Raw genomic sequence first — 25,619 nt, forward strand, 5'->3', positions numbered from 1 at the left:
AGTTCATAAGAAAGAAGTTATATGGGACAAGTAGAATATATATAAATAATGCATTTGTAGCATAAATGGTATAAAATTTCAAAAAAATTTAAGCGTGAGATTAGATTATAGGAAGAATATTAATACTCTGTCCTTTGACAAGAAGCTGTTATATTCAAATAATTATTCAGTTCAACATAAATAAATGTGTTCAATAGACAAAATTAATGTGAATTAACAAAAAATGGTCATGACATTAACACATAAAGATAATAACTTTTTATTATTAAAAACAATTCAAACCAAGAAAGAACTGATTGCTACACAACTTTAAAGGACTGTTTTGTTCTAAAAGTTTAAGCTGTAGAGATAAAGTATATGTATCAAATATATAAGTGAAAAATGTTATGCTTCTTACTAACATTTAAAAAGACATTAGATTTTGTTCCTTGTTATATCAATTCTACAAATATATCATGTTATCAGTTGATCCTAAAGGAAAATGATAAAATAAATTTAGGACATTTTGCTCTTGGTAAAAAGTTTAGCACCCTAAATTCACAACTAATGCTCTTTAGTCATGCATTTCTAAGACCAGAATGAATTAAAAATTGCATGTAATATTTACTTAATTAACTACTTTTAAATATGTGTATTACAATCCCTTGATCAGAGTTTCAATAATACTCCTGCAAAAATTAACAAAAAACAAAAAGTGTTTAACAGTTCTAAATTATATTAATTTCAATTTTAATTATATGAGCTTTTCATGTGGAAATACTGCATACCATTTGCACTCTTGGTAATAAAATGGTTTATTTTTGAAATATTATCAAGAGAAAATATATCTTAAGTTTCCATTGTGAATATGATTATCTTACTAATATAAACATTTAAAATTAAATGGCTCAATTAGTAGATAATTTTAAAAATTGAAATTTTCATTCTACTTCCTACCATTTCACAGTTAGAGCATAGAAACACTAAAGTTTGCCCTTAATAAGAATATGCACATTTATTTCCTTGGAAAAATGATACCGATTCTCCAGAAAATCGTCATACTATTTATCTGGCAATATTCAAGCATTTATAATGGCAAATAATTAGCAAGAACATTGAAGATACGAGTGTGCAAAAGTATATTAATTGCACCAAGTTTTCTACATTTCCACATTTTGAGCAATCTAACGATGTACTTGTCCATATTCATTTACTTGCAGCTTCTGCAAAATGTCATCAAGTAGCTAGTTGTTAAGGCCAACACCATTTATTTCTACACATTAGAAAACAAGCACACTTTTAAACACTTTTACACAAGATAAAAGAAAATTGTGTTCTAGTATAAGTGAGGAAAAAGAACTAGACTATTTTCTCAGCAAAAGTCTCATCTAACACTCAGAAGTTCAATTCTTTTGAGATCTTGATAAAGTCAGACCACTGCAGTGGTCTTCAGATATTTTTGCTCATATGAAATTCAATTGGACAAATACTTATTAGTAAGATGGATAAAGGGAGCAACATTTATGAATCCTTGATTAAAGGAATTATTGGTCCTCTGGAAATTTTGCTTTTCTAGAAAAAGCATCTTATTAGATTCAGGGTAAGAGAGAGGTGTGCTTTTCTTGTGTAGTTAGGAAAATGGCAATCCTGAAATGGAAGATGAGAAACGAACATGCCAGCAGATTCCAAGTAGCATCTTGAGCAAGTGAAGTATTTGGAAATTGATTCAATTTGAACTGAAAAGTCTCCATACTCTTAAGTTGTACCAAGATCTGAATTCCACTCCTCTAAGGTAGCAGAGACAGAGTAGTTAACTTGAGCTGGGCTGAGAAAAAGTACTTTTTCTGTTAGTATTTTGAAGTGTTGGTTTTGAAAGATCCTAAGACAGTATCATGTTACATTTTAAAATCTGTTTTTGAACACCTGGCTAGCCAAAGTGTGGAATCATGAAATCTGAGATATCACACCTCATCAGTCAGCTGATTTGTTCTGCACAGATGCAGATTCTGAACTAAGATGGCCATATAAAGGAAGCATAGGATAATTACCTCATCTGTTGAGTAAGAGCTCAATTTGGAGCATACATGCCATGGAAAAGCACTAGGAAATGTAATAGTTATGCAGCTTTTACATGTAAATATAAATGGTCTATTAAAGTATTTTAAAGAACTCTAAATTGAAAAAAAAAATGTATATTATTGCTGCTTATCTTAAAACAACAAATAAGGCCCTTGCCTTCATAATATCCTAAAACATTTGGCTCATTTGTAGTACTTTCACTGGCTTCAAGAAGAAGCAGAAAACCTTCTGGAAAGGATATGTTTGGTGTTCAGTCTCTGGAGATAGGAGCTGACCTTCTCCTGGTAAGCTAGTGTGGCCTCACACCCACATGCATCTTCAGTAGAAATGAGTCTCCGTGCCTCTTCAATGGCTACAATGATAGCACATAAAATGTTATGGATACCTAAAGTATAAAAAATCAGGAAATATACAACTCAATGTTACCTTTTTTTTTTTTTTGGGGGGGGGGGGTTGGTAACAGTAATTGAACCCAGAGGAGTTCAATCCTGAGCCACATCTCCAGCCCTTTTTGTTGTTGTTGTTCTGTTTTGTTTTGTTTTTTTCTGAGACAGGGTCTTGCCAAGTTGCTTAGGGCTGTGCTGAGCTGCTAAGGCTGACTTTGAATTTGTGATCCTCCTGCCTCAGCCTCCTGAGCCACTGGAATTCAATATTACTATTTTTAAGACTTATTGAAATGCATTTTCCAGGAGGTAAAAGGATATAAAAACAAATGGAAGAGGAGAAACTACTTTGGAATAATGATGTCATGGAAATTTTTGTATTAGGAGATACAAGGGAAATGTTTATAATTGTCAAAGTCAGGTGATGATTATATGAGAGTTCATTAAATAATTCTTTATACTTTCATGATTATCAGAACTCATCAACAATATAAAGAAAATTTCTTTTAAAGATTGTATAGGAGGTACAGAGACAAGACAATCTTCTTCTGGTACTGTGTCCTCACTAATAAATGAAAAGAGAACAATAACTCTCCACTTGTATGGCCAAAGTACTTCAAAGGTTAAAACCAGGTTATACCTGATTTTCTATATAGGACTTTTAATTTATTAAATGGTTTGATGAGAGTTCTAGTTTTTACCCCAAAATACTTTAGTATTACAAATTCAGATATATATTGACATTTAAGTAAATGTGAGAGATTAATACAGGTAACTCGATTTCTTTCTGTGATTCTGTGAGGCAAACATTCCTGTTAAATATTACAGCCCTTATAATTGCAAATAGAAATAAGCATAACTTCCCAAGCCTGAAGATTGCTGTCTAATCTTCCAAGTGAAACTATTGCCTGAGGACAGAAAATGCTCCTTGGCTCCCATATTTTCTCTCATCTTCTACAAAAATGCAACATAGGCCTGGGGGACCATAAATTCACTTAATTAAATGCAATCTATTCACCTGTCTGAATCCTATTAAAACCTTTTGGGACCATCCGGCCCAAATCCCATCTTAATCAGCCTATTAATCAATCAGTAAGCAGAATATATCTATTGAATATCACCAACATGCCTATCATCCCTGTGCAGAGTATAAAATGGGTACATATGATACATATCCAATCTCTTGCCTAATAGACTCTAAGCTCTGGTGGGGGTTGGGGGTCTGTCTCAGTGTGATATTCTAATTAAAATTCTCTATAGAAAATTGCAAAACAGTGATGTAGCAAATTTGAAACTTGAGAGATAGACTCATTCACAATAGCATCTAAAAGAATAAAATACATAAGCGTGGTGTTTTTTTTAAAGTAGAAGACATAAACTCCATGTTAATGGATTGGAAGATTGTTAAAATGGCAATACTTTCCAAATTTGATCTGTAAATTCAGTACAATGCCTATGAAATCCCTGCTGACATTTGTGGAGAAATTGACAAAATGATCCTAAAATGTATAGAGAAATGTAAGGGACCCAGAATAACCAAAACAATCCTAAAAAGAAGAAAAAAAAAAAACTGAAGAACTCATACTTCCTGGTTTCAAAATTCTCTACAAAGCTACAGTAATCAAGGCAGTGTGGTATTGGCAAAAAGAGGGCATGAGGATCAATGGAATAGAACTGAGACTTCAGAAATAAACTGTTTCATTTATGGTCACTTGTTTTTCAACAGGGTACCAAGACAAATTAATAAGGGAAAGAATACCTTTTGAACAAATTATGCTGGAAACCTGCATAGCTATATGAAAAGAATAAAGTTGGACACTTACCTCACACCATATGTGTGTGTGTGCATGTATACACATGTATGTATGTAGCTCAAAAAAGACCATAGACCTAAACAGTATTTAAGGAAGGAAGGAAGGAAGGAAGAGATAAAACTAAAAAACTCTTAGAAGAAAATACCAGAAGTAAATCTTCATGACTTTGACCTATCAAACAGTTTCTTAGGTACAATAACAAAAGCATAAGATGCAAAAGAATAAATAAATTGAACTTTATAAAATTAAAAGCTTCTGTGCATCAAAAGACACTTTCAAAAAATGAAAGGGCGGGCTCGGGTTATGGCTCAGCGATAGAGTGCTCGCCTAGCAATGTGCAAGGCCCTGGGTTCGATCCTCAGCACCACATAAAAACAAATAAATAAAATAAAGGTATTTTAAAAAATGAAAGGGCAATTCATGATATAGGAGAAAAAAATTTAAATCACATCTCTGCAAAAATTGCAAATTACACATTCCAACTCAATAAAAAGATAGAAAATCAAATTTTAAAAATGGGAAAAGGGCTTTCAATAGACATTCTTCCAAATAATTTATAAAAGTCGCCAACAAGCACATGAAAAGATGGTCAAGATCATCAGTCACTAGGGAAATACAAATAAATACAAAAAAAATATATTGCCTTACACCATAGGATGAATAAATTTTTTTTAAAAAAGAGAGTAATAAGTATTGGCAAAGATATGAGAAATTAGAAGCCTCATTCACTACTGGTGAGATTCTTAAATGGTGTAACCACTTTGAAAAAGAGTCTGGCAGTTCTTTAAAATATTAAACATAGGGCTGGGGTTGTGGCTCAGTGATAGAGCACTTGCCTCACACGTGTGAGGCACTGGGTTCAATTCTCAGCACATCATCTAAATAAATAAACACCCACCAACAACTAAAAATATATATATTAAAAATATATATTAAATATAGAGTTCCATGTGACCTAGCAATTCTACTTCTAGGTATATACTGCAAAGAAATTAAACCATATGTCCACACAAAGACTTGTATACTAATTACTGTTCATAGCAACATTATTCATACCAGCTGAAAAAGTGGAAATAAACTATTCATCAGCTGATAAGTGGAAAGGCAAAATGGGGTATTTCTATGCAATAGAATATTATACAGCAATGAAAAGGAATAAAGCACTAATGCATACTACAAATATGGATGAATCTGGAAAATAGCACACTAAATAAAAGAAGCCAGTCACAAAGGCCACAAAGCATACCATCCATTTATATGAAATGTCCAGAATAAAAAAATCCATAGAGGTAGAATTAGTGCTTGCCAAGGACAAGGGGCTGGGAGGAATGGGGGAGTGACTGATAATGGGTATAGGTTTCTTTTAAGGTTGACAAAATTTTCTATAATTAGATAGTGCTGATAGTTGCCCAATTTTTGAAATACTGAAAATCAATGCACAGCAGTTTTTGTTTGGGCATGTAACTCAGTGGTAAAATGTGTGCTTAGCATGCATGCAGCCCAAAATTTGATTCCCAGAACCAAATACCAAAAAGAAAAAAAAAGAATAAATGTTGTGATAAGTGAATTACATCTCAATAAAAATTGTATAGGAAGGAAGAAGGAAAGAAAACGAAGGAAGGAAGGAAGAAAGCTAGCGAAAAAAATGTAGATATAAACATTAGAGCTCTACACCTAGAAAAAATGAACCAAGACTCACTCAACTTTTCAAGCCTTCAATGGTCTCCTCTTTTTTCTAAACATACACACACACACAGTATTTACTGTGTGCCCTTTAGTTAACATTTGTGTTATGCTCTCTCACAAGGTTAAAATGCCCCTACTTGGAATTCCTACCTGAAATTTGTCTCCAGTTTCTTCCTCAGAATCTAATAGAGTACAATTTGTTTAACAGTAGCTCCATAAACTGCTGATGGAATAAATACATGAACCTTAAAAAAATAAAATGAGGTGACAGCCTAAACCATTAAAAAAATTATGCTGAATTCTCAACTTTCCAGGAGGGGAAATTTAAAAAAAAAAAGATTGATTTTTCTGAAAATTACCCACACTTACTCAAGTTCTAGAAACAAGCTGATCCTCATTATTCTTGCCCTTCATAAGAAATTGATTCATACTTTATTTCAAATGAAATAATACCTTCAATGAAGAAATGTCTGCTGAAAAACTACTTTGTGTACTGTGGTACAGATCACAGATCACCCTTGGGGTTGCTAGAGGATAAAACAATCTGCTAGAGGATAAAAACACACAGTTACCAGGGGCTAGAGGAGTAGGAATGGGCAGTTATTGTTTAATGAGATCAGGGTTTTAGTTTGAGATGATGGAAACATTCTGAAAATGGATAGTAGTAATGGTTGCACAGCAATGTGAATGTGTTGAATGTCAGTGAACGGTACATTTAAAAATGGTTAGAATGGGCAGGGCAAGGTGGTGCACACCTGTAATCCCAGTGGCTCAGGAGGCTGAGGCAGGAGGATCGCAAGTTCAAAGCCAGCCTCAGAAACAGTGAGGAGCTAAGCAACTCAGTGAGACCCTGTCTCTAAATAAAATACAAAATAGGGCTGGGGATGTGGCTCAGTGGTCACGTACCCCTGAGTTCAATCCCTGGTATCCCCCCCAAAATGGTTAGAATGGTAAATTTTGTGTTATGTATGTTTTACCATAATTTTAAAAATCAGACTTGGGTAGAGATAGTAATTAGAAAAAAGAAAGAGAAGAAGTTGGAATCAGATCGTGGAAGGTACACTGGCAGAGGAAGGTAGTGTTTCCTGATGTAGGCAACTGGAAGCCAGTGGAAGATTCTGGCCAGGAGAACGGTTCATAACTTCAGATGGAGAGAGAACAGCTTCCTCCTACATTTTCCTACCCAACAGATTAGGCTTGAAGGGCCAGTCTTCACCTGAACATGTCTTCTTGTCCTCGTTCAATGTGTAGCCAGGAAAACAGTCGCAGTGGTAGGAGGCTGCCCCGTCACTCACACACACGTGCTGGCAGCCGTGAGTGCCCAGAACACACTTGTTCTGGACTAACCAGGAATAGGGCAGGAGAGAAACAGTCACACATTAATTAAATATGCAACTAAAAACAAACACTGGGAGAAATAATCTTCAGTTTGGTCCCGCCCAGTGCTGAGAATGAATCCTTCAGCAGTCGGCCACAAGCCCCACATTCCAGGAGAAAGCCTCCTTCCCTCTCCACCTCCCATCCCTGTGGCTCTCCTTTGATCACAGACATTCCTGCCAACCCCAACAGCTCCCCACCATCTTCTGCAATCTAATGCTGCTTTCTTTTTTCTTCCTGTAGCACTAAGTCTCAATTATATTCCAGAACTTACCTTGGGCATTTCTGGTGACTGTCAACATCTCCAGTATCTCCAGCTTATCATGGATCATCACCAAAAATAATCTATTAAGGACCTTATTGAACTTGGAACTAAGTGTGATGCTACACAAAAAGTACTGCATTGAACAAAGACCTGCTGTCTATAGCTTATAAAATGGGACAGAAAACAATAACCTGGAGACACATATGAACACACACACACACACTTACAAACACAGAGAAAAGTGATAGCAACATTATTAATAACAAAGGTGATAAGTATGACTGGACAGTGAAGTATTTATTATCTATCAATAAGTAGCATTTCAAGGATGAAGACAGTTTGCCCAAATTTAAGTGGAGAGCAGAGGAAAGTGCCACATCAGTCCCATGTCCAAACTGGCCCAGGACAAATGAAAATGCAACTCCCCTTTAAAAACCAAGTAAGTTTTCCTGGAGACATGGGTTCTTCCTCTGCCATGACAGGGACCAAAGTGTTTTATTTGTTCCCTTCTAGCTCCCCTCTTAAATCCTTTTTCCAAGCTCAGAAACCTTCCATGGCTTACTATTGCCTAGAAAATAACTTTGCATGAAATGCAAGGCCCTATGAAATGTATTCATAAAGTGCTTTTCCGGTCTTAACATGGATATTCCCCTCATCGATACAATTTAGATTTTTTTTTCAGCAAAATACAAAATAGGAGATGACTCTATTTTCCCCTTATCCCAGCTTGGCATTTACTCTACAGATAGATACTGGATCTGCTTCCTGCTCTGGCCCTGACTTGGGACTCCACATCCAACCTACAAGCCTTCCTATCACCCAGTGCGGGGAAAGCAGGTCCGTGGAGACATCTGACAGTCATGTAGACCAGCCTCATCATGGCACTATTCCTTATTACTTTAAAACACATGTATACTAACTCGCTCACAATTCTTTCTCCTCCACTCATCTTTGCTGTCAGGTTCTTTGTACAATGAGACAATGTTCAAAGTAACCCTGGGAACACGCAATCAAACCCTGTCTCTACTACTTACAAACCAGGTGACCTGAGCAAGTTTTTCAAGCTGCCTATGCCTCAGTTTCCTCCCAAAGTTGCTATGAGGATTAAAGGCATGGCTTTGTGTATAAAATGCTTCAAATCATGTGCAGCCCACAGAAGGTACTGAAGAATGCTGCCCACCATTATCTGGGAGCATTACCTCAAGAGAGGGAAAGTTAAACAAGATCTAAAAAACATTCAGTATGCCAAAACGGCACTACCTCGAGAGCTTGGAATTTCTCTCCTTTAGGACTGTTCTGACATTTATGAATGCCACCCTGTTCTGCCAGTGAGCCTAAATCAAATTAATGAGGATTAGCAGTTGTGGTAGGGCTCATCAGCCAAGTCATAAGGCTCAGATTCACCGAAGATTGATCAGCTAGACACTGTCAGGGAATGTCCAATTCAGACTTCCTGGAAGATCTGTGTGGGTCTAATTCAGGCATTTACAAAGTCTCCTTTACTAAAACGATCCAGCTTTAAGATTAACGTTACAGAAAAGTTCCAGGCCAAGTTTTAACTGGAAAAAGATCAGTTCAGCCTATCACACTAAATAGTTACTGTCCAACCGACTTCCTCTAAAGTCTCCTATTTGCTTAAAAGGTCCCCAGTGTATAGGGCTATAAAATTTTCCTGGATAAGGATCTAATATTTAATTAGCTTTTCTCATATCCCCCACTCCCTACGCATTTCCAGTAATTTTCTGAAGTGATCTATGTTTGCAAAAACCAGTGAGCTCACCACCCTCTGAGCATGTGTGCCTTCATCCATAAGCACGACAGAATGACTGAACCCAGTCATGCTTTAAGTTACCACTAAGAACTTCTCTCCCAGCAAATTGCAAGTCAATTTCACCACAATAGGAAGAGTCAAATATGAAAGAATTTGTTGAGTAGACTTTACCTGAACATGTTTTCTTATCCTCATTCAGAGTGTATCCCTCATAACATTCACAGTGATGGGACCCATCTCTGTCATTCACACAAATGTGCTGACAGCCATGGGCACCAACAGCACATTTGTCTTGAGCTGTCAGTGGAAAATCCAGGAAAAAAGGAAATAAAAAGTGAAAGAGTCTTTTATTACCCATAAATAGAAACCTTCTTATTTGCAGCTAGAAATATATAAGAGGAAAACTTATTGGAGGCTAGTCAAAGCTGTCAGTATTATTTGCTCTAACTAGAAGTTAGCCGAGTTAAATAAAATCCTGCACACACATGATAATTATTCTCCAGTCTTCCCCAGTTCCTTTTCAAAAGTCATCATCATTGAGTTTTTATAATCTAAGATTCTCATAAATATATTCTAAAGGATTTCCTTTTAGGTTTACTGTATTTACCCCATTCTAGAGAGATATGAACAGTTATGTGACTAATTACATTAGATATGGAAAGACAGAATTAGAATTTGAAAAAATTGTAATTCAGCCCTTTCCTGTTTTATTTTCTTTTTTTATGTATCTTTTTGCAGTACTGGGGAATTGAGCCCAGGGATGCTCTATCACTGAGCCACACCCCCAGACCTATTTTTTATTTATTGTATTTTGAGACAGGATCTTGCTAAACTGCTGGGGCTGGCCTAAAACTTGCAATCCTCCTGCCTCAGCTCCCCCAGTCTCTGGGATTACAGGCATATGCTACCACACCCAGTAAACCTTTTCTCTTTTATAAATGAGGCAAATAAACAACAAAGAGACCAGTTGATTCAGAGCAGTATAGAACTCAGGACTCAAATTTTCATTCAACGCATTTACCTCTGTACTAGTAAGTTTTAAACTATTTTTTATTTTTAAACTTTTTATTTTGAGATAACTTCATATTTATGAAAAACTTACAAAAATCCAAATAGTTGCTGTACTTTACCTTGCCTCCCCAAATGTTAACAATTTACATAACTCTAGTATGATTATCAAAAACATTGATATGATATGATTTACTAATATGTATAGTTTTTCAAATTTTGCCAATTGTTCTACTAAAGCCCTTTTTATGATCCAGGACCCAATCTAGGATCCCACATTGCATTAAGTTGTCACATGGTCTTAGTGTCCTCCAATATGGGACATATCCCCAGTTTGCCTTTGTACCAGAAATTTATTTTTGTGAACTAAGAATGTCTTGATGTTTGATTTTGTGTGATGTTTTTTCATGGTTCTGAATTTTTAAAAAGAATACCACAGACATGCTGCTGTATCCTCGGTACAGGATGTCAACTGATGCATGATGTCACCGTGGTCATCACTAATGATACTGGCTCTGATCACTTTGATGACTTGAAGATAGTGGTGTCTGCCAGGTTCTCCACTACAAGGTTACTATCTTTCCTTTCGAAAGCAATAAGTATCTTGTGAGATGTTATTTGGTGTTAAATTACTAAATTGTAGCATTTGGAAGGAGTGTGAGGGCTGGGTGGAGAAAAGAACTGAGTCTCACATTCACAGGTGATACATACACATTACTATTTCTAACTCTTCCAATAAGACTTGGAAATGGGAGGGGGAAAAAAAGCCCAGGTGACAACAGAGAAAAACAGTCCAAGTGCAGGGGTGGGACTTGATGCACTCAGTCGCAGTGCCTGTGACCCAAGTTCCAACACTGGGTAGGCAGGTAGACATGTAAGTATGTAGCAGCAGTACAGGCTCCTCCCCACTTACCTGAACAAGTCTTCCTGTCTTCATTCAAGATGTAGCCTTCGCGGCACTCACAGTGATAAGAGCCAGTCCTGTCATTCACACAGATGTGTTCACACCCATGAGTGCCGAGAGCACACTTATCAATAGCTGCCAAATGAGGAGCAGAACAAATGTGAACCCAGGGAGAGTAGGCAGCAAGACCTACTTTTACAGACCTCACTACACAGAGCTAACAAAGGGGGCGGGGCTCCAGGAAGGGAAGTGGCAGATCTGGAACTGACTGGTATTGGCTTTCAGTAACAGATCCTCAGATGTGGGTTGTCTTTTCCCTTCTTTGTGTCTCAATTTCACATCTATAAAATAAGTAGGTTGAATTCAATGATCTGTTTTCTTACTCTCAAAAACTCTTTTCTAAGATTAAAAAGAAGAACCTAATTGCCCTTCTTCATCAACTTCGAATATTCATGCCCCAGGTACCTGAGACCCTCTCTAAATTTTCCTCTACTTCTAGAATTCATGAGCATCTATGGTCAGAGAGAGGAAGGGGGAGGCTGGTATCCAATTAGAAACAATCCGGGAAAAATGCCAAAGCCACAAAAGGACCAAGAGTTTAGGATCTTTATCATCTTTCCTGTCTCCCTTGTTCCTTTTCAAGGCAAATCATCCATAAGCAACAGTAAACCAGCCAAAAGGCAGTTAGGTAGAAAAGGTGTCGGAGTCAAAGCACAAGGCCAGTCCCACCCCAGAAGAAGAGATCCCAAAATAACAGGATCGTCAGCCGCTGTCCCCCAGCAGTCTCACCTGTGCACGTTTTCTTGTCCGCGTTCAAGGTGTACCCTTGGCTGCACTCGCAGTGGTGCCGGCCCTCCCCATCACTGACGCACACGTGCTGGCACTGGTGCGTGCCTAGCGCACACGGGTCCAGGGCTGTGCAGAGGAAGTCGGGGCCGTCAGCGTCAAAAGGTAAAAACATTTCAGATACTTTCTCACGTGTTAAGAAGGCATTGCTCGGGCTGGGCTTGTGGCTCAGCGGTAGAGCGCTCCCCTAGCGCGGGCGAAGCCCTGGGTTCGATCCCCAACACCACATAAAAGTAAATAAATAAAGATATTGTGTCCAACTACAACTAAAAACTAAATATTAAAAAATATATATACTTCAAAAAAAAGAAGGCATTGCTCTTTATTTCACTATCAAAATGGGTTATTTGTTGTCTGCCTCTGGCTTACTAGAAATACTCTTAAACTAGAAATGTTACTAATTTAAAATTACAGACCTTGCTAGAAACTCTCTCAAAGGAGAAAGATAATTTTGGAGCCCGAGCTGAAGCCAAACACTTCCATCAGTCAGCTGCCTTGATGTTTTACTCAGCTTATCCACATTCCTATGAAAAAGATGTTTGCTTCCCAGCCTCAAGAGATGGGGAGAAGAGTAATGAACAGTGCTGTGAGCGAGTTGACCCATCTAAGCCAGAACTTGGTTTGCAAGGGTTCCACATTTTGTGTCTAAACAGAATTCAATGCAGGCATCCCCCTCAGCTGGGGACACACTCTCACTAGGGTCAAAACACATATTTTGACGTGCACACGATGGGAGCAATCTGGGTAACTGCTTTCTAAACATGCAACATGGGTTCTTGAGATCAGGTATCTACGTAGGCAACTTGGAGACACTGAACTCACATGATAAATACAAACAGGTAAAAAGAAAAGAACTAACTGAATGAGATTATATCAGCTTAATGTCCTCTCCAGCTTTTTGCTCCTAGAGCCATTTGTATCTCATTGAATTTTTTTTTTTTCCTAGCGACATGTTCTGAAAGACGAATCAATGGATTTAGTCACTTCTGAGGAATCAAGGAGGCCTGCTGGAGAAGGCTGGCGCTCCTGTGGCAGGTAACCCAGCCTCCATTGCCCTTGGCAGCAGGACAAGGCTAATATTTTCCCAAGAAGGGCCTTTTCATGAAATGATCTTTCCAACCCGTTGACTACAACAAGCTGCCCCTCAGTCTTTTTTCCATAGAGAGGACGCTCCCCCGACCCCAGAACAGCATGTCTTTTGTACCAGAGGAAAAGCTTGTCACTCACCACTTGTTACTTTATGGCCTTCAAGCCCAACCCCAGGTGCCAGCTCTGACACCCAACTGTGCCACAGAGCAGCATCCTGATGCAGTAACTCTCACCCGCAAGCTCGGGGGTTTTCCTGGGAGAAAGAAAGCCACTTTCTTTTTGGAACCCAATGAATACCAAGTAGATACCACCAAGGCCAATGACGGCCTGAGAAGGCACAGTGTCCCAGGACAGGAAAGAAGAGGAACCCAGCCAGGTCTGGTTGAGATGAGGCCAAGCTTCCCCCAGACCAAGGCTGCTGCTCTCATTTCCCAGCTAACTGGTGATTGCTGGGCTTCACGTCAGTTTAGATATGAATCTCCTCAAGATTTACAATTGCAATTATTGGCTCACTTGCTTGTCTCACCCCCAACCCCAGAATGTTAACTGATGGTTGGGAGAACTATATTTTTTGTCATCAGTTATCAATAAATGCATGCTGAATAAACAAATGTGGAATAAATTATATAGCAAAAAAAAAAAAAAGTATGTATGTTTAGAAATTCACCTGAACTAGAAATCTGTACCCACTTTCTTGGGTGTTTTCATAGAGAGTTTCAAAGACTATTCTCCAAATGATAATAAATAAAACACGAGCCCCACAAATCATCATTCTTATCAGATCAGTGACTCAAAATAAACCCCAGCCCCAGATGATTCATGCTGACGCATCTGGCTGTATCATGCTAAAAATCCCAATGAAATTAGCATGTTCATATTCAAACTACATCCTAAAGGAATAAAGAAATAGAAAAATAAAAGAACGTTGTTGTTGTTGTTAATCTTCTTCTTTCATCCCTCAGCTGAACCAAAACCCCAATCTTCCTGGTCCCTAATCCTCTTACACCACACAGAATAGCCAAAGAAAGAGCCCAATCTGAAAACAAGTGTTCCCTAACACCGTGCACACTGACAGTAACATTGGGATATAGTCCACTGACCCTCCCAAGACAGACACTGCTCCCTGTTTTTCTACAGAACAAGCAGAGTTCTGTTAAATCTGGAGATGGTAAAACTGAAGAAAGTACCTGGGAAAAAAGTGTACTGGGGGATGGAGACAAGACAGGCATCTTGAGGTTTCCTCCACCCCACCCCATCAGGGAACAGCAGGATTATTTATCTTGGGTATTTCTAGACCTTCACATTTCTAATGCAAACATGAAGATTTTATGAGCAAACCAAATATATAATGCAGCTCTATATTTCTAAACCAACGTCGTGTGTTTAAGTTGGTAAAAAAACACCAAAAAAGCACTGGATGCATTTAAGTTTTTCATAAATGTCCACCACCACCACCACCACCCCTCAAAAAAAGGGGTGAAAAATGTCCTTTTCTCTGGGAACACAATGTCTGAAATGTAACATCCTTACTAGCTGGAAGCAAAGACTTACCAACTTACCACAAAAGGTTTCCTGGAATCTAGAGGAGAGTTTCTCAATGACCCCGTAGGTCTCCACATAGAACACATGCTCTTCCAGGGGCTCACTGGCCATCATCTTGAGGGACTCCATATCTGCCCTGTCCACACCCACAGCATAGAGCTCAATGCCAGATGCCCGGGCCCGGGCAGCCACCTCATTCACCTGGTCCTGGGGCCTCCCATCTGTCACGATGATGGCCACCTTAGGGATGTTGGAAGTGGGCCCCCGAGCCCCTGCCTGCACTGTGAAGGCTTCATCCATTGCTGTCTGAATGGCCAGCCCCGACATGGTGCCTGTGGACAAGGGGGTGATTCGTGCTACCGCTTGTTTTAGGGACTGCTTATCTGAGTAGGTCTGCAGCTGGAACTCAATCTTCACTGTACTGGCATAGTTCACTAGGGCCACCCGTGTGTCAGCTGCCCCAATGTCCAGAGTGTCAATGATCCGGGAGACAAAGGTTTTCACTTTGGTGAATTCCAGGGGCCGTACGCTTCGAGAACTGTCGATGATAAACACCAAATCCAAGGGCATGCTCTTGCAAACACCTGCAAAGAAGAACATGGGTAGCAGAAGAGACCAAGCAATGATCAGATCACAACCAGAAATGGGACAATACTCACTCCCAGACAAACAACTCTGGGATTCCAGGAGGCTAGACAGAGTAGCACCCCTTAACCACAAAGCCGCCACTGCCTGCTACTTTCCCCAAGTTCATCCTCTCGTGGGTGTTTAAAGCATGACAGCTTTCAGAGTCCCATAGTGAGAATTCACATGAAGATGTGAAGTGTCCCCATATATCTACCTATAAGCTGACTGACCTCTGAAATTTTGCTTAGAAATCTGATTAAGGTTTTGCTCTCAAGGTTCCTTGTGACCCCTAGGAATTAATAGATCCCAGCCATGTCCTGGGCACCATGGCTATCTGAGGCAATGGGAGTTGAGTGTTCCCAAACTGTGTAAAAGGCCCTCAGATCCAGCCTTACTGCACAGTTCCCTGCCCAGGCTTGTAGCAGTGGCAGAATTTGAGGCAAGGCACTCTGACAATCTTCTAGTAGCTTCCTTCTTCTATTCCATTTCTAGGGGATGAAAACTGCCCCACAGTAGCCCTAAAGTCTCCCTCCATCTGGTCACCCATTCATTCTTGTTTTGGTGAGCTTTGAGTTAGTTGAAGATAGTGGGATGACAACTTAATGTGATATATGCCTCTTGCACTCCCTAATTTGAGCATGTCTTATTGTTTTAAGGAGCAAAGATTGTGACCTGGCATCTATTCTAGTACCTACATCACACTCACATAGTCACCTCTCATTCACTTATTCATTCACCATTTTTTTTTTTTTTTTTTTTTGCAGTTCTATACAAAAAAGTCCTATGCAGTCCTATGAAGCCCTGGGGATAAAAAGGCAAATAAGCCAGATTTCTCAATCCTCACTGTTTACTGTATTTTTTCTACACAAAAGTACCTGGCACATTGTAGTGACACAAATTTTAGTTTTCTTCTTTTCTTTCCTAGTTTTTTCTACGTCCTTCAACCCTATTTGCACATCCCTCTCCCAGTCAGCAAAATCAAGTTCACAACTCAGGACTAGATAAGAAAGAAGCCAGTTATTACACTTCTTTTTCAAGCCAACACCAACACATGCTCATGCATATACAACACACACATGTAGTCCTAAGTGGAAATGAAATCTTTGGGCATGAAGTATAAATCAAGGTTCTTTACTTTTCTAACAAAAAAAGAGATGATGCTTCTCTAAGAAGGCAATTTATTACTCAATGAGTTGGGAAGAAAGGTGGACTCAAAATAAACTCTTAGGCCAAGCTGTTTATGGAAGAAAAAACCTTGTCTAGAACAAGGATCAAGTCTATGTAGTTTTCATTCAAGAGCTAAAAATTATCCTCTTGGCTTTCCCCTCTGCCTGGAGGTATTCAATTAAGAAAGCAGCACCTTTACTTTCAATTATAATCTAGGGATCACAGGGCACCAAGACAATAACCCTGTGAAGTTGTTCAGAGGTTGTTTATATTGTATACATCTAACAGGTGAGATGCTGAGATTCAGGGAGGAGTGAGAACTAGACAGCAGTGAGAACCAGTCAGGACTCAGGTTTCCTGACTTCCAGCAGCGAGGCCTTCCTGCCACACCACGGCTGCTCCCTCTGAGGCAACGTTTTCCACCATTAAAAAAAAAAAAAAAATCAACATTATCTCATATACCTAGAAACGTCCTGCATATTGACTTTGAGCCACCACCATGAAATATGCTGTGCGTCATGTATTTAGTTAAGTCAAAAGGAATTAAAAATCTCCTTTTTTCAAACTCCTCCAGAATTTCACTTCATCCCTTCAGATTCCCATGGATTAGGGGCAAGGAAGAAGAGCTGTGTTGCAAATCCTGTCTGAACAGGGGTCAGGTACTTTTACACTATTAGAGTAAAAAGAAAAAAAAAACATGATGATGGAACCCTGTAATTACCATGCAGTGGTGTCACTTGGATAAATCATGGTTCTATTCTTGTAACCAGCATACATGATTCCTTTCTTCTCCACTGAATCCTTATTGGGGGGAGTTATGGGGATGTGGTAGGCAGAATAATGCATCCCCCGCAAAGATGTCTAAGTCCTTATCCCAGGAACTTGTACATATGCTACTTTTCCTGGCCACAGGGACTTTCCAGGTATGATGAAAGAGCTTGGGATGGAGAGCTTATCCTGTATTATGCAGGTGGGTCCAATATAATTACAAAGTCATCTAAAGACGGAAGATGACGGCAGGACAGGGGGTGCAAGTGATAGAATGTGAGAAGGATTCAACCTACCATTGCTGGCTTTGAAGAGGGAGGAAGAAGGTCATGAGCCAAGGAACATAGCAACCTCTAAGAAGCTGGAGACAGCAGACAGATTCTTCTCCCCTAGAACCTCCCAAGGGATAGGGATGCAACCCTATTGGCATTTTGAGTTTAGCCCAGGGAGATCTGTCAGACTGATGTACAGAACTCTAAGATAATAGTGTGGGTCACTGGGTTGGTAGCTTAGTGGTAGGATAGCTTGGTGGTAGAGTGCTTGCCTCACATGCATGAGGCCCTGGCTCTACACACACACACACACACACACACACACACACACGTGTGCCCCGCCAGCATACACAGAGTGTTGTTTTAAGTCACTAAATTCATGGTTATTTGTTGCAATAGCAATAGAAAACTAATAAAGGAGTCTTTGGCCAGGGTAGCAGGCAATTCTGTGACCAGGTTCCTTCCTGATTTGAACCCCGTCAGCAAGGGGCAGTAATTGTTTTTTGAGTCTCCCTCCCAATGACTAAATAGCAGCAATTTGATTCTCAAGAAGAAAGTGAATATCTGAGTCTCCTAAAATGTTTTCATATTCACAATATCACCAATTTTTGACAATTTTTGTTAGAAATAAAAGCCCATAGCAAAGTCATAGCAATTCTTGGTTGCTAAAAGGAGAGAATCTGGAAGAGGTGCAGAATGTGGTGTTTATTCAAGAATTACGCTTCAAGATCAGGTTTGAATTACAGACAGGAAAGATTCAAGGCAATTTAGTGGGGAAATGGTCACCTAGTGCAGAATCTCACCGACCCCTCCAGTCCCATCCGAGAGGGAGGTGAGCTCTAGAAGCAACACCACTTCTAGAAAAAAGGCTTTGCCAGCAACCCCACCTGGAGCAACCAGCTGGCTACCAGCCGAATTTTACCCCTGTGAGCCCTGGCCCCTCTTTTGCCATTTCAAACATGAGAGTAATGCAAGAAAGAGTCCTCTGAATTCCTTCTCAACTTATCCAGAAAGGAGGGGATGGGCAAGGCAAATGAGCCTGATAGGCAGCATTGCTGGCCAGATGATAAAGGACACAGAGAAAATGGTTTAAACAGCCTCTTTCAAACAAGACTGATGCTGGACTTCTTGGTAATGAAGCTACAATCTTATGTAAACCATATGAAGAGCTTGATAGGTTGGAGCAGTGGAAAGAATCCTCACTTGGGATTTCAGGGACCTGAGTTTTATTCTGAGCTTTGACACTGATTTGCTGGGTCCCTTCGCTTTGATAGGGGTTACCCTGTATCTTTCAGGGGCTGTGTCAGATGATCTGCCAGCTTGGCTGAGCTAGGAACTTTGCTGTTTCAGGAATCAATTACTGACCAAAAAGAGAAATAGAACTGATTGCTAAGACTCAATGTCTTGAGGATCTAAGAGAGCTCAGGTTGGGCCCAGTCAGTTTGAGAACACCTGGTCATGGACAGGAGAACAGGGTTGAGACCAGAATGGTTTCAGGCATTCAGGTGGCTTCTCTGGGTCCCTTATTGGCCTCACAAGGCACCCCAAGACTTCCCCTCTGCTAAATCCCGGATTCCACTGAGGCAGCTTTAGGGCTGTAGGATAGAATCATCCACAATCCTGGAATAGAAGCAGAGGGATTTCAAGAGAACTAAAAGTAGAATTCCTGGAAGGCTTGGTTCCACTGAAGGGTCGCCTTAAACCGAAGTGGGAGGCAGTCCCAGCGCTGCCTTAGCTGCTACCCGATGCTCCCTGCCCAAATCACAGGGGGAGTTTGAGCTTCAGGAAACCCAAATTCTAGCCCGGACACATAAGTAACCTTGAGTGTCTCCCTTCCTTTTTCTGCATCTCAGCTTTTCGGCACAGGATTCTCTGGGACCGGAATTCTTTCTCCCGCACCGCTGCCCGTCTGAGGCTGAGATGCAAGACACTTGCCAGAGATCCGAAGCTCTCCTTCGATGCCCGGCTCCGCTGCCCACCCCCGTCCTCCCATCCGCGGCCCAGGCTCTCGTTCCCTCTGTCCTGCATTCTGCCCTCTTCAGCTGTGGGCCGTCTCCCGCCCCGCCCCTCTGTACCTGCGCCGCGATTCCCACCTGGCTCGATGGCTCCGGAATAGGGCGCGCGGGTGGAAGCGGGTCGGCGCCCGGGGCTGCCGGCGGGGCCACGAGTCCCCAGCCTCCGGACGCCCGGGCGGTCCAGGGGACCAGGGCTGGCGGGGGGCGGCAGCAGCAGCACCAACCAGATCAGCAGGAGTCCTGAGAGGTGGCGCGCGGGGGTCAGGAGCGGCATGGTGGGCTCGGCGGGCCTGCAGGTGCGTGTCTGCCGAGTGAGATCCGAGCCTTCTGGGTCAGTCGGGGTCCTGCGACCCGCGCAAAAGCCGCCAATTTAAAGATCCCGCGCTTGCGGCCCCGCCCCCGCCCGCCCCCGGCCGCGACGCCAGGCGAGTTGGGCCACCCCTCCCAGGGCCAACAAGGAGCCTTGTCTGCACATTCCGGTGGCCGAAGCGGAATGTCTGGGGCGAGGCGGCCAGCGGCGCGGTGGTCACCGCCCGCCCGGGTCCAGCTCTGCGCCATGAGCCGCCTGCGGCTGGGTGGGCTCGGCGGGGTGCCTCTGGCCTCCTTGTAAAACCTGGAGCGGAGGCAATCTGTGCAGGAGCGCATGCTGCTCGACTCTCCTAGCCCAGAGCCCCGCGCCCCAGGGTCCCAGCTGAGGAGCCCTTGGGCGCTGCCCGCCCTTGCCGCTCAGGTGTGCCTGCCTGCGGGCTCTTGCAGGATGAAACCTTGGTCCTTGAACTACCTACCTTTCACTAGCCAAATAACCTGAATTTTACTAGGAACTCTTGGTTTTGGGGGGAAAAAAAAGAAAGAAAGAAAGAAAGGGCCTCACAGATTCTAACAGCATGAATAGAAACGCTTTCATTCGCTTCAAACATCTATAAACATTTGAACTTATATTTCCAGGAGTAGAAAGTCAAACATGCATTCTCCCAAAGAGCCCGGTTAGCTGGAAGGACAGGCTGTACCCGCAGAGGCTTCAAAAAGCCTTCTCTGTATCTCATTTCCTCTCCTATTGAGTTACCTGCAGCACAGGGCTGGAAACTACTCAGGAAACCCTCAAGAACTCAGTCTACTGGGAGGGAAATATGCATGAACGGTGTATCTCTCCAAGGGCACATTGTGGATTTACAAAGAGAAAGGCCTGGGCAAGCTAAGAAGACTTCTAAAATCAGAGGACATTTCAGGTGCAACTTAAAAGGTGGCATGAACATGAGTTCTAACGGATCCTATCTGGTCTTCCCGCCTCTGCTATGGCCCTTCTACAACCCATCTAGGCAGTTACCTGAAAATCTCTTCTCATACTTATTATACACCATGTTCTTTGTAGATTTTATGCTATACCCAAGAGGTAGAAACAACGCAAGTATCCCTCTTTGGATGAATGGATAAGCAAAGTGTGATATCTGCATATCACAAGGGAATATCATTCAGCCTTTTCAAAGGAAGGAAATTCAAACATATTATAACATAAGTGAACCTTGAGGATATGATGGTAAGTGAAATAAATCAGTCACAAAAAGACAGATACTGTATGATTCCATTTATATGAGGTATCTAGGGTAGTCAAATTCATTTAAAAAAAAAACAAAAAACACACACACAAGTAGAATAGTGGTTCCCAGTGAATTTAGGAGGTAGGAATAGGGAGTCATAGCTTAATGACACGAGTTTCAGTTTTACAAGATGAGAAAGTTTTGGAGATGAGTTGTATAACAATACGATTAAACTGATTACATGTGAATGGGTTGCCTCAAAGTTCAAGGGTTGGATATGTAATTCTCAAAGTCATAGATGATAATCGTATTTGGAGGTAGAATTTTGGAGGCAATCGGGATTAGATGAAGTCACAGAAGGGTCCCTGTGTAATGATGGCATTGGTAGCTTTGAAAGAAGAGGGGGAGAGACCCAAGCTGGCATACTTTCTGTGCCTTGCCATGTGATACCCGCTACAGAGTAGGCTCCAGGAGCACAGAGAGGATGCTTGCATGGTTCACTGCCAGTTCCCAGAAAGTCTACCTTACCACATGCAGGTTCACAGCCAATGATGGGACTGAGACTTTAGGAAAAGGAAGATCCCTGAACAGGGCAGATTTTGAGCCTTACCATTGCAGGGTGGCCAGACACAATGGATTGTTTGTAGAAGAAACAACCTGGCACTTCTTTTTCCAAGAGCTCTGCTCAGGAAAGGGTTTGCTCTGTTTCACTTCACTGACCGGCAACAGACTGCCCTGTGCTGGGCATTGGCTCCACACAGTGGCCTTTCTTTGGCCTTCTCTAACAGGCAGGTTGGGTCTTCCTCCACCACCAGGCTTCTCGGTTACCAATTTGGACCCCCAACTGGGTCCTTTTTCCCTGTTGGAATTGCAGAACCAATAAACAAAACTGATCCCCAAATGAGCAAAAAAGGAAGGCTTATTCTTGGCTAAGAACAGGAGAAACAGGGAGAAAAGCTCCCAAATTAACTTCTAAACCCTTTGGGGGTAGGGAAGTCGAGATATAGAATAAAAGAAATGAGGGGGAGAGATAGGCAAATAAAAGGAGGGATTGTAGTATCTTCTGAGCATGTGGAGATTTTTTCCAGAACGTAGGCACCACCTCTTTTTGCTCTTTTTGTGGTTCTTTCTGATTGTCATTATGGAAGTTTTCAACTGTCATGGAAGTGGGGATGGCGTTGTCATTGAGTATACAGATGGGATTTTAATGAAATTCAAGTTTGTCTGGCCCTTGCTCTGACAGCCATCTTAAATCTGACTGGTTTGGTACAGCCCACCTGCCAAGGGACTTCTGGCCTTCAGGTATCATGTTCTCAAAGATAAACGAGACTAGGGAGGGTAGAAAATCAGCTGAGCCACTCGGTAACACTTCAGGGGAAGGAGGTCAGGGAAGAAAGGGCATCCAGTGTCATGGTTTCTTTCAGTATATTGATCTGTGAGCATCTGCAAACCTCAAAACTAACCAAGGATAAGAAATTGGGCTGGGGATGTAGCTCAGTGGTAGAGTGCTTGCCTAGCACTCTAAAAAAAAAAACTGAAAAAAAAAAGAAAGAAAGAAATTATTATGGGTAGTTTTTCTTTTTTAAAAAACACTAATATCATTATGGTTTTTCTTTATTTGTTCATTTTAGTTATACATTGACAGTACAACTTCCCATTTTTGTGGTTATACGTGATGTGGAGTTACACTGGCCATGTATTTATATATGAACATAGGAAAGTTATGTCCAATTAATTCTACTGATTTCCCATTCCCATCCCCCTCTCCTTCCCCGACTCCACCTGGTCCAATCTAATAAACCACCCCTTCTCCCTGCACCCACCACTGCCTATTGTGAGTTAGCATCCACAAGTCAGAGAGAACGTTCAGCATTTGGTTATTTGGCACTGGCTTATTTCACTTAGCATGATATTTTCCAGTTCCATCCATTTATTGGCAGATGCTATGATTCCATTCTTCTTTATGGCTAAGTAATATTTATTGTGTATATATACCACATTGTCTTTACCCATTCATTTGTTGAAGGGCACCTAGGTTGGTTCCATAGCTTAACTATTGTGAATTGAGCTACTATAAACATTGATGTGGCTGCATCACTATAGTATGCTGATTTTAAATCTTTTGGGTACATACTGAGGAGTAGGATAATTGAGTCAAATGGTGGTTCTATTCCCAGTTTTCTAAGAAATCACCGTACTGCTTTTTAGAGAGGTTGCACCAATTTGCAGTCCCCCCAGCAATATATAAGTGTACCTTTTCCCCCACATTCTCACCAACATTTATTGTTACTTGTGTTCTTGATAAAGCCATTCTGACTGGAGTGAAATGGAATCTCAATGTAGTTTTAATTTCATTTCTCTAATTGCTTGAGTTGTTGAATATTTTTTCATATTTTTTGACCATTTGTATTTCTTCTGTGAAGTGTCTGTTGAGTCTTTAGTTAGCTCATTTATTGACTGGGTTATTTGGTTTTTTGGCGTTAAGTTTTTTGAGCTCTTTATATATCCTGGAGATTAATACTCAATCTGAGGTGTAGGTGGTAAAGATTTTCTCCCATTCTGTGGGCTGTCTCTTCACGTTATTGTTTCCTTTCCTGTGAAAAAGCTTTTTAATTTGATACCATCCAGTATATTGATTCTTGATTTTACTTCTTGTACTTTAGAAGTCTTGTTAAGGAATTCAATTCCTATGGTAAAATGATGGAGAGTTGGGCCTATGTTTTCTTCTAGTAGGCACAGGGTCTCTGGTCTAATGCCTAGATCCTTGATCCACTTTGAGTTGAGTTTTGTGCATAGTGAGAGATAGAGATCTAATTTCATTTTTTTCCCCAACACCATCTGTTGAAGAGGTTATCTTTTCTCCAATGTAATTTATGGTGTCTTTGTCTAGTATAAGGTAACTGTATTTATGTGAGTTTGTCTCTGTGTCTTCTATTCTGTACCACTGGTCTTCATGTCTGTTTTGGTGCCAATACCATACTGTTTTTGTTTCTTTTGTTTAGTTATATAGTATAATTTAAGGTCTGGTATTGTGATGCCTCCTGCTTCACTTTTCTTGCTGAGAATTGCTTTGGCTATTTTGGGCCTCTAATTTTTTCAAATGAATTCAATGACTGCTTTTTCTATTTCTATGAAGAACATCATTGGAACCTTAATAGGAAATTTAAATCTTTATAGCATTTTTGGTAGTCTGGCCATTTTGACAATACTAATTCTGCCTATCCAAGAATATGGGAGATCTTTCCATTTTCTAAGGTCTTCTTTAACTTCTTTCTGTAGAGTTCTGTAGTTTTCATGGTAGAGGTCTTTCACCTCTTTTGTTTTATTTTATTTTATTTTTGAGGTTAATATTTTATTTTTTTGAGGCTATTGTGAATGGGGTAGTTTTCCTAATTTCTCTTTCAGTTGATTCATCACTGATGTGTAAGAACACAACTTATGGATGTTAGTTTTATATACTGCTAGTTTGCTGAATTCACTTTTGAATTCTAGAAGTTTTCTGGTGGAGTTTTTTGGGTCTTCTAAATATAGAATCATGTCATCAGCAAATAGGGATATATTGAGTTCTTCTTTTCCTATTCATATTCCTTTAATTTCATTCTTCTGTCTAATTGCTCTGGCTAGAGTTGCCAGGATTATGTTAAATAGAAGTAGTCAAAGAGGGCACCCTGTCTTGTCCCAGTTTTTAGAGGGAATTATTTAAATTTTTCTCCATTTAGAATGATGTTGGCCTGGGGATTAGCATAGATAATGTTGAGATATGTTCCTTTATCCCTAGTGTTTTGTACATGAAGGGATGCTGTATTTTGTCAAATGCTTTTTCTGCATCTATTGAGATAATCATGTGATTCTTGCCTTTAACTCTATTGAAGTGTGATGAATTACATTTATCGATTTCTTTATGTTGAACCAACTTTGCATCTCAAGGATGAACCCCACTTGATTGTGGTGCATGATCTTTTTTATACGTTTTTGTATTCGATTTGCCAGAATTTTATTAAGGATTTTTGCATCTATGTTCATTAGAGATATTGGTCTGAAGTTTTATTTCTTCGATGTGTCTTTATCTAGTTTTGAAATCAGGGTGATATTGGCCTCATAGAATGTGTTTGGAAGTGTTCCCTCTTTTTTTATTTCATGAAATAATTTGAGGAGTATTGGTACTAGTTCTTCCTTAAAGGTCTTGTAGAACCCAGCTATGTATACATCCAGTCCTGGGCTTTTCTTGGTTGGTAGGTTTCTGATGGCATCTTCTCTTTCATTGCTTGAAATTGATCAGTTTAAATTGTGCCGCAGTCTGGCTGGGCACACAATCACAAGCCACCACACAGCTTGTAGATTCAAACAGCAACTCTTTATTCCCGAACTTACACCAGCCGTCTACAATCACGTTCTGGGGAAATCCACGTTCTCTGCCCACCATCCACTCCCACTGGGCTTCTGTCTACTGTCTGAATCCCATGAGAACTCAAGGGAAACTCAGGCAGCAGGA

General features: G+C 40.5%; 1 protein-coding gene across 1 annotated transcript; it reads right to left on the reverse strand.

Annotated features, from left to right (window-relative positions):
* Positions 1-325: 325 nt before the first annotated feature.
* Matn3 (matrilin 3) lies at positions 326-19,866 on the reverse strand. Its single transcript, XM_027937869.2, has 8 exons — positions 19,653-19,866; positions 14,761-15,327; positions 12,056-12,181; positions 11,276-11,401; positions 9,526-9,651; positions 7,158-7,283; positions 2,300-2,410; positions 326-1,219 (listed from the first exon to the last, which is right to left on the reverse strand). The coding sequence occupies exons 1-8, from the start codon at positions 19,864-19,866 to the stop codon at positions 1,164-1,166; spliced, it is 1,452 nt and encodes a 483-aa protein (XP_027793670.2). The 3' UTR covers positions 326-1,163.
* Between the last annotated feature and the right edge of the window lie 5,753 nt (positions 19,867-25,619).

Source organism: Marmota flaviventris, chromosome 14 (assembly GCF_047511675.1).
Source record: "Marmota flaviventris isolate mMarFla1 chromosome 14, mMarFla1.hap1, whole genome shotgun sequence".
NCBI lineage: Eukaryota > Metazoa > Chordata > Mammalia > Rodentia > Sciuridae > Marmota > Marmota flaviventris.